This window comes from Lepidochelys kempii, chromosome 11 (assembly GCF_965140285.1).
Source record: "Lepidochelys kempii isolate rLepKem1 chromosome 11, rLepKem1.hap1, whole genome shotgun sequence".
Taxonomy (NCBI): domain Eukaryota; kingdom Metazoa; phylum Chordata; order Testudines; family Cheloniidae; genus Lepidochelys; species Lepidochelys kempii.
In genome coordinates, this window is record NC_136390.1 from 41,318,884 (window position 1) to 41,333,872 (window position 14,989).

The window sequence follows — 14,989 nt, forward strand, 5'->3', positions numbered from 1 at the left end:
ACACACACAAACCAACAAAAAATATTTCCATCGATAGTAATCAACATTAAATGCTGCTTAAGAATGTAAGAGTTTGATTTAAGGATATTTACTTTGTAGGTTTTGACATGTGATGTTGATAATTTGTGTTTTAATGGATATAAAGCTTTAAGTTTTTGAATCTCAATATCTGCAGTCATTAAATAATTGTCTGCCCCCTCACCATTGCCTGACACAAGCCCCATAATTTCTTGCAACTGTGATGATTTAAATAGACAAAAAATATTTAAAATGCTTAAAACCCATAATTTTCTCAAATGTGAACATTTAAATTGATAAAAATAAATGCTTAAAATAAACATTGTTAAATAAATAAACATTGATAAATAAATAAATGCTTAAAATAAACATTATTAAATAAATAAAAATTGATAAATAAATAAATGTTTAAAATAAACATTGATATTACCTGTCAAAATTATTTAAAACGGTTTTTTTTGCCAAGCCTACCCATGTATGTTTAAGCTGCCAGCAAGTGGTACATGTGAGGGTCCCCCCCCTGTGATGCAACTTGGAACTGGGCTACCACTGAGCTCTCTGACTCCCCAGCCTGGACTCCCTCTCACACTGATGCTGTGACAATCTACAATCCTCTCCAGGACTTGCAGTCACACACACACTGACACAGACAAGGATACACCCACCTGTAGTTATGTGAGTGCTTCTCCTCAGCCCCTCATGAACTAACAATAGAGAGGCTACAGCCAGCACTGCTCCCCCTGCCCCAGCTCCACAGCCTAGGACCCCAGAGCTGCACCGTCTTACCCTGGTCAAAAGCCTGACCAGTAAAGAAGATTACGCAGTCCGCCCCTCCCTGGATGTGGAGAGGACAATGGACCAGCCCCCATTCCTGCGCAGATTTCCCTTTACAATTCAAACAACACATTGTTTTAGGTAAAAAATATAAAACAAATTTATTAACTACAGAAAGATAGATTTTAAGTGTTTATAAGTAATAGCATGCAGATTACCAAGGAAATAAACAAAAATTCAATCTAAATTCTCTAAACTGGATAGGATTTGAATCAAGCCATGTCTCATCCTGTTAGATAGTACAAACAGTCCAACAAACTTTCATATACAGGCAGGTTTCCTTTTTTCCCACCTGGGACCCCACCTTGCTCAGTTCAGTCTTTATTCCTAAGGTGTTTCCAGAGTTTGTGTTGTAGGGAGTGAGGCCCAGTGGTGATGTCACTTCCCCCTCTTATAGTTTTTTCCATATGGAGGGAACTTCTTTGTTTCAAGCCAAGCCCCCAACATAGTTTGTGGAAAACTAGAGGCGCTAAAATGGAATTCAGTATCACCTGATCTAGTCACATGCTCTTGCATGCTTCAGTAAGTCATGGCAGCTATTATCCATATGCTGACTGAAGCGTCCACAGGTGAGGATAAGCTTTTTCCAGGTCCCATTGTTTTCATTGATGGCCCATTACCTTGGATATTCCTTTCACAATGTGCTGGCTAGACTGGATGTAAACTGACCTATGGGAGTTAGCCAGGAGCAAACACATTTGAAATACAGATGCATAGTCAATATTCATAACTCCAGATACAAAAATGATACATGCATACAAATAGGATAATCATATTCAGCAAACCATAACTTTTCCATTGAAACCTCACATGACATATTTTGTACAAGATGCATCATAATTATATTCGCAAAAAGAAAAGGAGTACTTGTGTCACCTTAGAGACTAACAAATTTATTTGAGCATAAGCTTTCGTGAGCTACAGCTCACTTCATTGGATGCATTCACGAAAGCTTATGCTAAAATAAATTTGTTAGTCTCTAAGGTGCCACAAGTACTCCTTTTCTTTTTGCGAATACAGACTAACACGGCTGCTACTCTGAAACCTGTCATAATTATATTATAACCATATAATCATATCATTATAGTGAATATGGGGCGCATAGTGTCACAGTACATACTCATACTATGGTGAAATAAAGAGCCTGAAAACTCTGTCTTTCCTGCTAGAGATTTCCTATCCCGCAGGCTGAATTCCACTGAGAGACATTAGGTGCCTATAAGTTAAAACAATCCCTTTGGCATGATAGCTGAACTCTTAAGGCACCTGGAGTAGATGAAAGTCAGTGGTTGCTTCAGCCAGCAGTTCCTTTTTTGTGCAAAATGAAAGCAGAATAATTAAAACATCAGAACAAAAGTATCCCTAGAGTAGGTGAGTGGTCGCTGTTAAAATTGTCAGCATTGTCCATGTTACCACACAGTGGTATCTGTAATGCCAGTTTTCTCCATACATGGAATAGGAAATAGCTGTGGTTGTATGTTAACTGTAGACAAATGTTGATTGTTTTAATGGCAATCACTTTGTTATAATTATTTTATTCTGAGAATATTAATTACAAGTAGCAGAGGGTTTATCTGACTGTATTTTCAGAAGGTTTCAGAGTAACAGCCGTGTTAGTCTGTATTCGCAAAAAGAAAAGGAGTACTTGTGGCACCTTAGAGACTAACCAATTTATTTGAGCATGAGCTTTCGTGAGCTACAGCTCACTTCATCGTATGCATACTGTGATGAAGTGAGCTGTAGCTCACGAAAGCTTATGCTCAGATAAATTGGTTAGTCTCTAAGGTGCCACAAGTACTCCTTTTCTACTTTCAGAAGGTGACTGAAGTTCTTGCCAGAACATTGCTTTTTCAGTTAAATTTAATGATGCTAAACAATGAAGCCAGGAAGGGCAGAAACACATTTCATGAGTGTTTGTACTCTGTATTTCCTCTGTGACAAGTGTGGACATTTCTCATGTAATTCTGGTCATCAGTTTTAATCACTTTACTTTACTTTTCCAAATGACTCAGTTACAGTAACAATTCAGATAAGACAGCATGTGGGGACAAATGGGGTAGTTTAGATTCAGGTTGGTTGCTGCCACTCTTTCATTGGTTCTGTGCCTTGGCGGTTGGCTTATGTGACAGTTCCAGCTCCTGAATACGCAGTCTGTTTAATGAATAAGCAACATTTCTTTAATTGCCTTTGTTCTTCTTGTGGCAGGAAAGATCCAGATAACTTTTACATTTAGTTTTAACTCTTTCTTTTAACTTATAACATTTTATGAGTTTATTAAAACTTTTATTAGAGTTTGACAGGAAATGAGACTCTGTTTTCCAAAAGTCCAAACACTCCTGTTCTTTATATAAGAGCTTTCAGTTCTCAAAATAATCTTTCAAAATTAAATAACTCTTGGAAAGTCATTACCCGAAGTTGCTGACTCCACATGGCAATTTTTGGAATGATAATTTTCTTGTCTTCCTGCATTGAGTGAGGGTTTGATAGTGTACTGCCAGTAATTCATTAATTATTTCCCCATTAATGTAAATATTCTATGGTTAAATGGCTTCTTACATTAGTAATTAGTCTGGCATCAAATGACCTTACTATATTAGTAGATGAAACATCTTACTAGTCATATAACAATGATATCAGGCAATTATTATGATATCAGGCAGTTATTGCATTTAGATACAAAATATTTGCAAATATACATATTAAAAGAAGCTTATGCAACCTTAAGTATTTGAGAAACAACAAAGGTTTTCACCTTTAAGTGGAAACTTCAGTTTGAAGTAACCAGTTTCTTCTGTAAAACATTTCACACCATTTAAGAATGAATGAAGACTCTAATGTGTTTACAAAAGAAATCATTTTCAATTGGGATATTTCTAGAATTCTTTGTGTGGGTTAAAACTCAGATTTTTCTTTGAAAAGTGGGGATTCGGGGTTGATATAGGCTCACTTTACCTGTAGATTTATTGCTTGCTTTGGTAACACAATCCTGCATTCCTTTCACAATCAAGTTTCTTCCTAAAAGAATTGACATGGTTTGTCTGCTTGATGTTTGCTTGTCCTTGGGAGCTAGAAGCAGAAATCTTTTGGAATTTCTTTGATTATCTTTTAACATTTTGTCACATAATTAGCTAAGTCAGGCATCTTGGTTATGACATTCTTATTGCTGTATCTTAATATTCATTACAGATGCAAACAAGTTTGTCATGACTTAAAATAAAATTAGTACACTAATTTTATTGCTGTACATTTTGCATCAATATTGAGGTCTCCCCCCACAATGTGAACTTTCTCCTTGCAGATATTGCTCTCAGCAACACTGGTATTATTACTACACGGAGAAAATGAAGTTCACCATCCCTGAACCCACTAATTGAGAATTAACCAAAAATCTGCATTATTATACATAATTGTGACCGATCGTCTTACTACACCGGTGGATATTGCTCACCATCACTCCATTAACCCACTTGTTGCATCTTCTCTAACTCAGATTGTTATAGCTCTTTGGGGCAGGGGACTCTCTTTTACTATATGTCTATAGTGTGCCTAACAGAATAGAGCTTCCGCTCTGATTGAATCATCTAGCCGCCATAATATAAACAATAATAATAATCTACAGCAAATTTTAATAAGCATTGTGAGGAATTCTAAATTGTATCTGAATAAACAAAAAGGAAACTAAAACTTGCACTGTACAGCATTAAGCTGGAACAAATTACCATATTATCAATATCATGCACCTAAGAAAAAATGAAACAAACATTGATCAATATCTCATACCTCATTCAGTTCTGAAGGAGTTTGAGATAATGAAGGATTCACACTTTATCCAAAGACTTTAATCTGTGGAAAACAAGTCAACTGACTGGGAATGTAACAGGTGACTGGTTCTCTAAGGAGAGGCGGGACAGCTCCATCCATGACACACTTAGGTTGCCTCCCCAGGTGGAAAAAATTAGCAAAGTCATGTGACAGGCAGATCATGTGGCTAAATAGGGTCCTTGGGGATGCCAATAAAACTTCTGGAAATCCAGAAGACTCAAAGTGTGAATCCCTGAGAGTTGCCACTCAGTAAAAGCAGGGAGGCCTACAGGTTGTGAATGTGCAGAACCCGGGAAGGGCTGAAAGTTGAGCCTACCTTCCCAGCCAGAAAACAGCAGCTTCCCAAACAGTACCCAATAACACTAGTCCGTTTCTCTTTCGCATCCGCGCGTGTGTGTGTGTGTTTGTACATGGGTACCAAAATATATGTATATTAATACACACAGACAAGTAAACAAACGTTATATATGTAGGAAATGGGCTCAAGCCACAAACATTAAGGTCCAGGTATCCCAAAGTCAGGATTTGTTCATAATTGCAGTTTGGTTTGGACCATTTTTAATATGAATTGAATACAAAATCTTCAGGAAAACACACAGCTTTTAGAAGTTCTATGTTGGGGCCAGTCATGTTTGTTTCTCTCTCTTCATTTCTCAACTCTCTCTTCTCAAAAACTCTCACAAAATCTTCCATCCAGAATGTGATCATGATGTAGGGATCTTGTTTCGAATATTACACCAGTGTCAACAGCTTCACTGACTTCCGCGCCTGAAGCACTTTACCGGCTTTACCAACAACTTAGTGACATAGTTTTCAGCAGATTGTTTAGAGTTTGCTCTTCACTGCACAGATAAATTGTTGTGAACTCACGAGCCTGGAGGGTGGTGTTTTTGATTTCACCTGATTCTGAGCCTCCAATGAAAAGTGTAAAGTAGCTGTAATCATCCAATCAAAACTGTGTCTCATGTAAACACAACAACAGTTTAGCCATAAGACCTTTATACTTACATTGGGCAGCTACAGAAAATACATGGTATGTTTTGTTAACTTTATTTACCATCAGATCAACAAGAATTTACACTCCATCACAGTGATGCACATTGGCTTTACACAATTATTAGTTATTAGTGTAGTTAAATTTTGATTGTATAGATGGAAGAACAGACTCAAAACTTGCTACTGCTTCCTAGCAATGATATCTTATGTCAACATAACTGAGATCTAAGTACAGAGCTTTAACCATGTTGGTGTTAATTCATGTTTCACAATTAACTACATATCTGACACTTACTTACTGCGAAAATACATAATATTGTGTTTCTGACTGCAAACTGTAATGCATCTACAACATGTAGAATTAGGAGGTTTTCACTAACTTGCACCATGATAACATTAATAAATTAATAAAGGAGCCATTGTGAGCCAAATTAAAAATAAGCAAATGAGCAGTAAAAATTATTGTTGCCTGTGGTGAGTCAGTTAATAAGTAGGTAAAAATATATGAAATAATAAGTGTTTGAAAGGTAGAAACAGCATGAGGAAAATGACTCAGTGGAATGTTAAATTTGCTGCCTGAAACATTAGACTGCATAGCCTGCAATATATTATTTACTTCCTGTGATCCTCGGACTTAGCACTCGCATAAATAGGTTGACATGTTGTTTCCCTAGTCATGTTAAATCCATTCTAAACTAAGTTAGAATGCAGATCTCTGTTCATACTCAAAAGCTTAGCAGTCATATAACTGTCCGAATAATCCTAGTGAAATGTCTAATCTCTATGGGTATTTTTGGTCAGAGGGATATTAGAAAATTCCATGTTCATAAGCCCGTCTTTTTTCCAATTAATGCTTTATTTATATAATGCTTTATTGTGAAAAAAAACCAAGAGCCCTTGGTGTCATTTTCAAATGAAAAGATTGAAATATAGACCTTTTGATTTCTAATGAAGAGTTTGAAGTCTCCTGGGTGAACTCTTGAAACAGTGTCCTGAATGAACCCCAGTCTTTGGTTTGGCTGAAACAATGGAAATAAATGAATTCTTAAAGTTCACTATGTCCAGATTCATATCAAAGCTATCATATATGGGGGAGGCCATGGCCAAAAATTCTTCCAAGGAAGGCAACTCCAAGTTATCACCACAATCATTCTCTCCCTAATTCACACACAAACATCCGTTTATTGGGAGCAATTTTTCCTCCCACAATTTATACTATTAACCTAAAATCAACGAGAGGCAAGGCAAATCCTGATCCTGCTCCCACTGAAGACAATGATGAAATTCCTATTCAGTTCAACAGGAGCAGGATCTAGGAGGGCCAGGGGTCCAGTTGAAAAGGAACCTGACTGTCCAGTCAGATATACTGAGCAGACTCCCAAAGTCCGGTTACTGCGGGAGAGGGAAGTGGGGAGGCGCCAAGTCATCATCATGGCATTGCAGGCCCCCACTTAGCCAGGGCCACCTCCTACCTGCATTAGGTGGCTGCAGCTCCTAGCCCCGGTTCTGCAGGCAAGTCTCTCCTGACCCATGCAGGGAGGGGGGAAGAAGGGAAAAGCAGTGAGCGATGGAGGGAGAGGGAAAGAGAAACAAACAGGGACAGGGCCTCAGGAGGAAGGGGCAGGACAGGAGTGGGGCCTCTGGGCATGGGTGAGTCCTAGGAGGAAGGAGTGGGGCAGGGGCAGGTCCTTGGGAGGAAGGGAAGGTTCTGGAACTTGCTGGAGTGTCCAGTTTTTAAATATTACGAAGTTGGCAACCATAGCAGGATCAGACCTGAATTAATGTCAGCAGAAGGATTATAATGGGGTGTACAGGCAATTTAAGATTTATGAGACCAGTACTACCCCATGCCAGGTTTTCAACAAAGGACGGTTGGGACAAGAAATGAGGTCACTGACGGAGAGGAAGAAGTCTTGGGAAAGCCATGTGGGCTGATGATGATGCTTTTGGTTTTAGTGCCCAGATTTGTATAATCAGAGGTGGGCTGGAACTTCCCTCTCCCTTCAGTGGTGAGAGATCAAGTTGGTTCTTGGTGGGTCCTGCCTGTGTGTCTGTCAGAACCAGGAGAGCACCACAGGCTTGGAAATGTAATCCTTAGGGCAGGATAGTAGTGCGAGCATGAGGGAAGGCCTGCTGGGATATAAGGAGACTGTATAAATCCTGCCTTTCCTAGAGGTAATAAACCAGGAGGCAAGCAAAGTCCTGTTGGTCTCTCCCGTAAGGTATGGAAAAGTAGACCTCTCTGTATTTATTATATGTGAAATTTGTTTTGCTTTGTAGTGATTCTGAGACAGACTCTTCTAATAAGATTCTGTGAGACCATGTAGATAGCTTCACTGCCTCCTCCCCACCCCCCTTTTTTTCCCTTCTGCAAATTGAAATAAAGCTTCCCTGGCCCCAAACTTCCAACCTGAAAAGGGAGCTTTTTCTGTTTATAAATTCCATGGACGTGCTTTCTATTTATTTATTTATTTATTTATGTATAAGGCCCCTTATGTGGCTAAGCAGCCTGAGATTAAGGTCAAGCTGAATGAAACCTTTAAATAACATTCAGGCCAATTGAATTTACAGCGTACACAAATTATATACCATTACATATTGCACTTTACATTTGCGTTATTTGATCTAATCCTGCATGATATGACTCAATACAATATTTAAAAAAAATGTTTTCCTATACCTAGTCTGAGTGGGCCCAATTCTCCCCATTGGATATCTGCTCATTACCGTGGAGGTACACCAGAGGTGCATTGGCTTAATGTTACTAAAATAAAATCGTGATTCAGTAAATCTCTTGAACCTTCCTCCCTCTGGTTGGGGAGAGGGTCCACAGGCCAATCCATGCTCTCTAGTCTGCTCCCCATAGATTTGTAGAGGCATCAGTGCAGTCTTTTAAACAAGCCCAGCGTTCTTTATATTACAGTTGTAGGTACAGGAGTGAGCACTTCAGAGGTTTGCTGTCCTCTGTGATACTTACAAGACATGTGCACACAGGAACTGTGCTTTGGTGCAGTTTGTTTATGTTTTTCTACATTTTTTTCCTTTCCAAAAAAAGTTTTTGCATCTAATTTCCATGTTTTTGCAATTAAAAATTTAAAAAAGTAAAGCCACCCTTTGTTAAATATGTAGCTTTATATTTTATTGTTTATGGTGTTAAGTGCATGTCACAACGTGCTGTGCACAGGATATGATACGCAGCTAAGTTATGTGGCAGAGTCGAGACTTCCTGAATAACTGTAGCCAAATCAGTTAATTCCTCTATGCCTCAGTTCCTCATCTATAAAATGGGCATTTTTCCTTTCTTCTACCCTTTGTCTGGGGTTTTGATCGTAAACTCTTCAGAGAAAGGACTATCTTTCAACAGATGTCTGTATAGCATCTAGCACAAGGGGCTCCAACTCAGCTGGGACTCCTGGGAATACTGTAATAAAATTAGAAATAAGAGTAATAATACCAAAGATTTACTGCATGTAAACAGGTGGTAAAATCTCTTGCAAATAGAAGCTGAAATAATTTGTAACCAAAAAGGGGGGGGAAAGTTTTTATTCTTTTATTTCCATGATTCCTTCTTATTCTACCAAAAGAACAGGACTGAATGTTCTCTTTAGATGAAATGATTCACCATCTTTTCCCTGGCTCTTAAGTGTCATCTCTCTTGCTCCATTATAAAGCTGTGACAAGCAGTCTGATTGTGATTCTTGATACATTCCTTAGAAAATGCCCTCTGTTGTTTCATGAACAGTGCTACTGAGAGGCTTCACTATATCTTTACAATATGGTAAGAAACAAAAACGGTCTGTAAATCTGACCCTCCAACCTCACTGATCATGAAATTCCTGCTGGAAAGCCCCTGAAAATAATCGTTTCCTCAGTTCTTACTGTATTGGATATTTTAACTAGTAAATATTTTCCTTGACACCTTGGCACTTACCATGCCCAGCCTTCCCAAGGTTCAGAGCAGGAGAAAATGGATTATGCACTTAATAATAAAAGGCGAGTCCTCCGACTGGTTCTACAGTGGGCTGCTTCGTATGGAGATCTGCTGCAAGAGGATGAAGCAGCAGTAGCCTTTCTGGAGGTACAGTGGGATTGCTATTGTATCATTATACTGAAGAGCAGCTACCGAAGAGGGTTTGCATCAGTCCACTTCACAACCTTTAGAATTCTGTTGACAAGTATGTAGATGCCATAGATCATTTTAAAGTGCAAAGCTCTCTTTGTGTTTTCTTTCTCAGTTTTGGCTGCAGAGTACACACATGATTGGTTTTTATTTTAATGCACAACACTTACAGAGCCAGCAGGTACAAATCCTTGCCGTGTGGGTATTTGTAAGATGCTCTGTTGCGCAGTGAAGAGGGCTCTGACAACAGCGGAACCATTGTAGTTCTGCTGTGCAGTGGTGAGAGGCAGGATTTTGCCAAGGGAGAATAGACCCTCTGCATGCCACAAAGGTCTTCCTAAACCCTGTCATGTAGATGGTTTGTTTGAATCTTGTTGTGTTGTGCCAGGGAGGGGCTAGAGGATCTGTCACGATGTGACGCCAAAGACCACTCTGTCCCCAACTGAGGCTGCCCTGCAGCCACACTGGCTGCTGTAGACTGGAGTCCTTGCCTCCAAGGTCCCTGCCTATCTCCCATACACACGGCCCAGCTACAGCATTTGACCCATAACAGTGTCAATTGTTATGAAGATTGTAAACTCTTTGGGGGCAGGTACCATGCCTTTGTTTTTGCTCTGCAGTGCACAGTACATTTGGAGTGTCATATAAGGAATAACAACAACAACAACAAAAGTGAGATTGCTCCTTTAAAACAAAATGACCTAACTGTAACAGTGTTCCATTGCATTATGTATAAAATTACCTATGTTACCACATTATTTGTGAAAAAATAATGAATTCCATAATCTTTCTCTGTGATCTTCTAAAAATGTGGAGTATGGCAGTGCAGTGCTTAACGAGAAAAAGCACTTCCACATCTGTCTCACATTTTTACCATTATGCTTCCTTCCTGTTTGTGCAGTTTTAATTTAAAACACAAATAGAAGGGATACAGGAATAGGCCAGAATTTGAGTGTTGTGGGGCATCTTATTGTTCCCTTATTCACTAAACTGGGTCTTACTCTTAGTAATCAGTAAACTAGCATATGTAAGCTCACTAATCCTTTATCCTTTTAGGTACAACTCGTCTATTGTGTCATTGTTCAAAGACTGTTCTGTATCATTTACAGGAATTTTATGTATCTGTATCAGATGATGCAAGAATTATTACAGCACTGAAAGAGCAACTCTCAGAGCTAGAGAAGACTGTAAAACAAATGTAAGGTCTTCCCTTTTTTGGTTCATTTTACAACTAAATACCCAGTGAAAAATGTCTGTCTTAGAGCTGGCTGGAAAATGTTCCCCAAGTCCATGGGAAGCTTTCAAGATGGCTGCTATAAAAGAAAAATGCTTCCATGCATGCATGTTCAGACAAGCATATGTGACACTTTCTCTCTCTATGAACATTCTTGTGAATACCAAATTCACTCACAAACGTTCACACAAAGAATATGAAAGGAATTGTAAATTCCACTGAAGCAAAGAGATCAGCCTAGATGATCTAATTGTTCCATGTGGCCTTAAATTCTATGAAGCTATGAACAAAATTGCAAATTAATATTTGTGTACAATTTTTGCAATATTTGCCCAATCCTAGTTTAGACTATGATAATCTTTCTTTATTTTCTTAATATAAAACATATATGAATACCTAAATACAATAGTTTGGAGAGTGGTCAACGTCTAAACTGATATATTGTAGGGAATATCGTCCAAAATATATTTAATGACACAGTGTGCTTTTTCTGCTTTCTATAGTTCGGAAGAAACTAAGGCACCACAAAAGAAGGTAAATGGACTTTATTTGGCAATCTTCTAAAACAAAGGCTTCGCTTTAAGACTTACATTCTTTCCTCTTCAGTAACATACAATTTATTAGAACAACACATATTGAAATATTTTCAAGACTTAAACTGCAAGTTTCTTTGTGTTACTTTCTCACCTGGATCTTTGATACAGTATGTCTAATTAGATCTACTCCATGTTTCTTCTTGCATTTATGATTATGGGGTTTTTTGATTGTTTGTTTCTGGCAGCACAAAATACTTTTGCAGCAGTTTAACACAACTGATGACAGAGCACAAAAACGCCAGCCGATCAGGGGGAGTGACGAAAGTAAGTATATGCATACAGGGGTTTGCAGCACTCTGTTTTCTGATATTTGTAATAAATTTATCACTCCTGAGGCAGAGATCAAAATAAACATAAGTATCCACAATTGACAAATCTGGGGCAAAAACATGTTTGCATTTCTTCGCCTAACGTGGTGCTTAGTCACTGATTTTAATAGAACTTCCTCAGACCCAAAAATACACTCTTTTAAAATAATTAATAAACAAAGTAGTTTAAAAAACAGCACTAGTAATATGTAGGTGTGTAGTACATGTGCAATGAGTGACCTGTAACACACATGACATTGGGGGCTTTATTCCCCACTAGTTACACACGGGTGTAACTCTGTAGATTTCCTTGGAGTTACATTGTCATAAAATGTGTGTAAATAGAATGGAGAGGCAGGCTTTGGATCTCTGGCCTATAACAGGAAGGCCTATTAAATAGAAGCTTTAGTTTGCTCGCATGAACCATTTTGTCTTTAGTTTGACTCCCATGCAGCGTTGAAGATAAAATTTACATCAGTGCCTCAGCTCTACTCACTCTACTCACTTCTTTTTACCTTGGGCTGGAGATGCTCCTCTGTGTGGAGGCATATTGGAGACCTGGCTCTGTGGTTTACCCATTGTAACCAAAGATATTTTAAAAATCCCATAAATCCTGTCCCAGCTGTTAGTCAACATTTCAAATGGGTGTTAAAATTTATCTTCACAATAAAAGCTGCCCCAGCTTCGAACCCAGCATTGTTCTGTCAGTCAAGGGACACTTTGGATTACTGTATGAACAATAATAGTAAAAATACAGCCACATGCAAGTTTGTACATCAAGGATCAAAAAATTGATTTATAGAATGGGAGACTGTACCTTGGAATGCAGTGATCTGAAAAGGACGTCGTTGTTGGTAAGCAAGTGAATGTGAGGTCCCAGTGTGAAGCTACAGCAAAAAAGGGGTGCCATAATCCTTAGCTGTATAAGGTGAAGAATATTAAGGAGGTGGCACTAGATCTGTATATGACATTAGTGAGACTACTGCTGAAACATTGTACCCAGTTCTGGTATCCAGACTTTAGAATAGATGCCGAAAAGTTGAAGAGGGCTCAGAGAAGACCTACAAGAGTAACTCATGGTCTGGAAACCATGCCTTGCAGTGAGAAACTTAGAGTTCAATCTATTTAGTTTATGGAAGAGAAGTTTGAGGTGACTTGATGATGGTCTATTAGTACCTACACAAGGAGCAGTTAGCTGATATTAGAGGACTATTTAATCTATCAGACAAAAACACAGCAAGATCCAATGGCTGGAATTTGAAGTCAGCAATATTCAGACTGGAAATGAGATACAAGTTTTTAGCAGTGTGGATAGTTACCTATTGACACAGGTTACTAAAGGATATGGTCAATTCTCCATCACTTGGAGCCTTTAAATCAAGACTGGATAAAAAATGTGTTCTAGCCCATCAATTGACTGGATTTGCTGCAGGAATTACCAGGAGAAATTATGTAGCTTGTTTCATACAGGAGGTCAAGTTATATAATCATAAATGGTCCCTTCTGGCCTTAAAATCCATTTATGAGTAATGACATTTATAATTATGAATGCTAAGGTTAGAGTAATCAATTCTCATGGCTGAAGGTATTTGCTGATTGCCACAGAGAACGCTAAGGAATTCCCCCCTGCCCATGTCCAGCACTGCCAGTTGGCTAGGTGCATTATTGATAAAAGGGAGTTGCCTTCCTGTGAAGTAGGAATGGGCACTGCAGGAGCCAGGATCACATACTTAATGGATCAACAACTTGATCTCATTTGTCTGTGTTGCCTCCTTACTGAAGTCAATAGAGCTACCCCAATTTACCCCAGCTGAGGATATGACCCTTCATATTTTTCCTATGGCTCCTCTGCTATATATGCTCAGTCTGAAGTAGTTTGCATTCTCTGTGGTGTTATATTCAACTCTGCCCAGGACTCTCATTTGGATAATGGGCAAAGGAATTCCATAAGAAATTTCAAAATGCAAAAATTACTTTTTCAAAATAAAAAATGGAATAAAACGGTTGCCAGGTAAGTGTTGTAGTTCAGTTTTGTTTCATATTCCATGAATGGTGTGAGTGAGACAGAGACTGATGTGTGGACAGTTATAATAGCTGCACAGCGGCAAGAATGACTGTGCAGAGTAAAAAGTGGGGCTCCTCCATGATGGAGCCGTGCATCTTGCACTTCCAGCAGAAGTGGTCTACTTACATAGGCTAAAGCACCCCAGGAACAGCACTAACTGGCACCTTTGGCATGAACCTACACCGCAGCTGAGGCACACTTAGCACTGCTCAGGAAGAATGGGTGTAAAGGTGTCCTTAAATCACCTTGCATCCCCCCAGTCCTCGGATGTATCTGCACCAATCCAGCCCCTGGGTGCAACTCAGAAGAATTTACAGCCTGAACTAAGTTGCACCAGCTGCTTATGGCCCTAAGTGCCATTACGGCAGCTAAGGATCAGAAGAGCTTAGAGACATCTTGGCCATGCCGCCTTTTCTCAGCCATGCTTCAGGCACTGGTCTCCTGATTGTATGCATAGGAGCCCACAGGGCAGTGCTGTGCCAGCTGAAGGCCCCTGTCCTCTGGAAGCTGGTTAAGCTGGCTTTAGGGCACTTTGCCCTGGGACAGGGGGCCATGGCTGCCGTATTACAGTCTAGCTCTGGGTTTTGGCTTTTTCACTTCTAAAACTATATTAACATGGTCTCCCTCTTCTTTTGCCCTCCTTTAGATCTGCACGTCCTTGACCAAATATCAGCCGCCTCTCCCTTTCCAGCATGGAAAATCACAATAAGGAGATACTAGGCTCCTCAAATTTTGGTGGGATCGGGTTCCCCCCCCCAAAAAATTGAAAAGCAGGGACCCCATTCTGTCTTTCCCCCAGCTAACTGCACACCTCACTCTTCCCCCGCATTAGCCTCCTTCACAGCATTGCAAGGTAGTTACATGCCAGATATGCTAAACATTTGTATGCCCCTTTATGCTTCGGCCACCATTCCAGAGGACAAGCTTCCGTGCTGATGATGCTTGTTAAAAAAAATTATGCATTAATTACAATTGTGACGGAACTCCTTGGGGGAG

At 39.3% G+C, this 14,989-nt stretch overlaps 1 protein-coding gene across 5 annotated transcripts in view; it reads left to right on the top strand.

Annotated features, from left to right (window-relative positions):
* The window catches only part of RAPGEF4 (Rap guanine nucleotide exchange factor 4), a 227,678-nt gene that overhangs the window by 179,980 nt on the left and 32,709 nt on the right, over positions 1 to 14,989 (top strand). For all 5 annotated transcript variants that reach the window (XM_073305859.2, XM_073305860.2, XM_073305869.2 and 2 more), the window contains 4 exons: positions 9,598 to 9,748; positions 10,900 to 10,988; positions 11,528 to 11,558; positions 11,806 to 11,884. In XM_073305859.2, the coding sequence (XP_073161960.1) occupies positions 9,598 to 9,748; positions 10,900 to 10,988; positions 11,528 to 11,558; positions 11,806 to 11,884 (350 nt within the window). The remainder of the gene's footprint in view (positions 1 to 9,597; positions 9,749 to 10,899; positions 10,989 to 11,527; positions 11,559 to 11,805; positions 11,885 to 14,989) is intronic.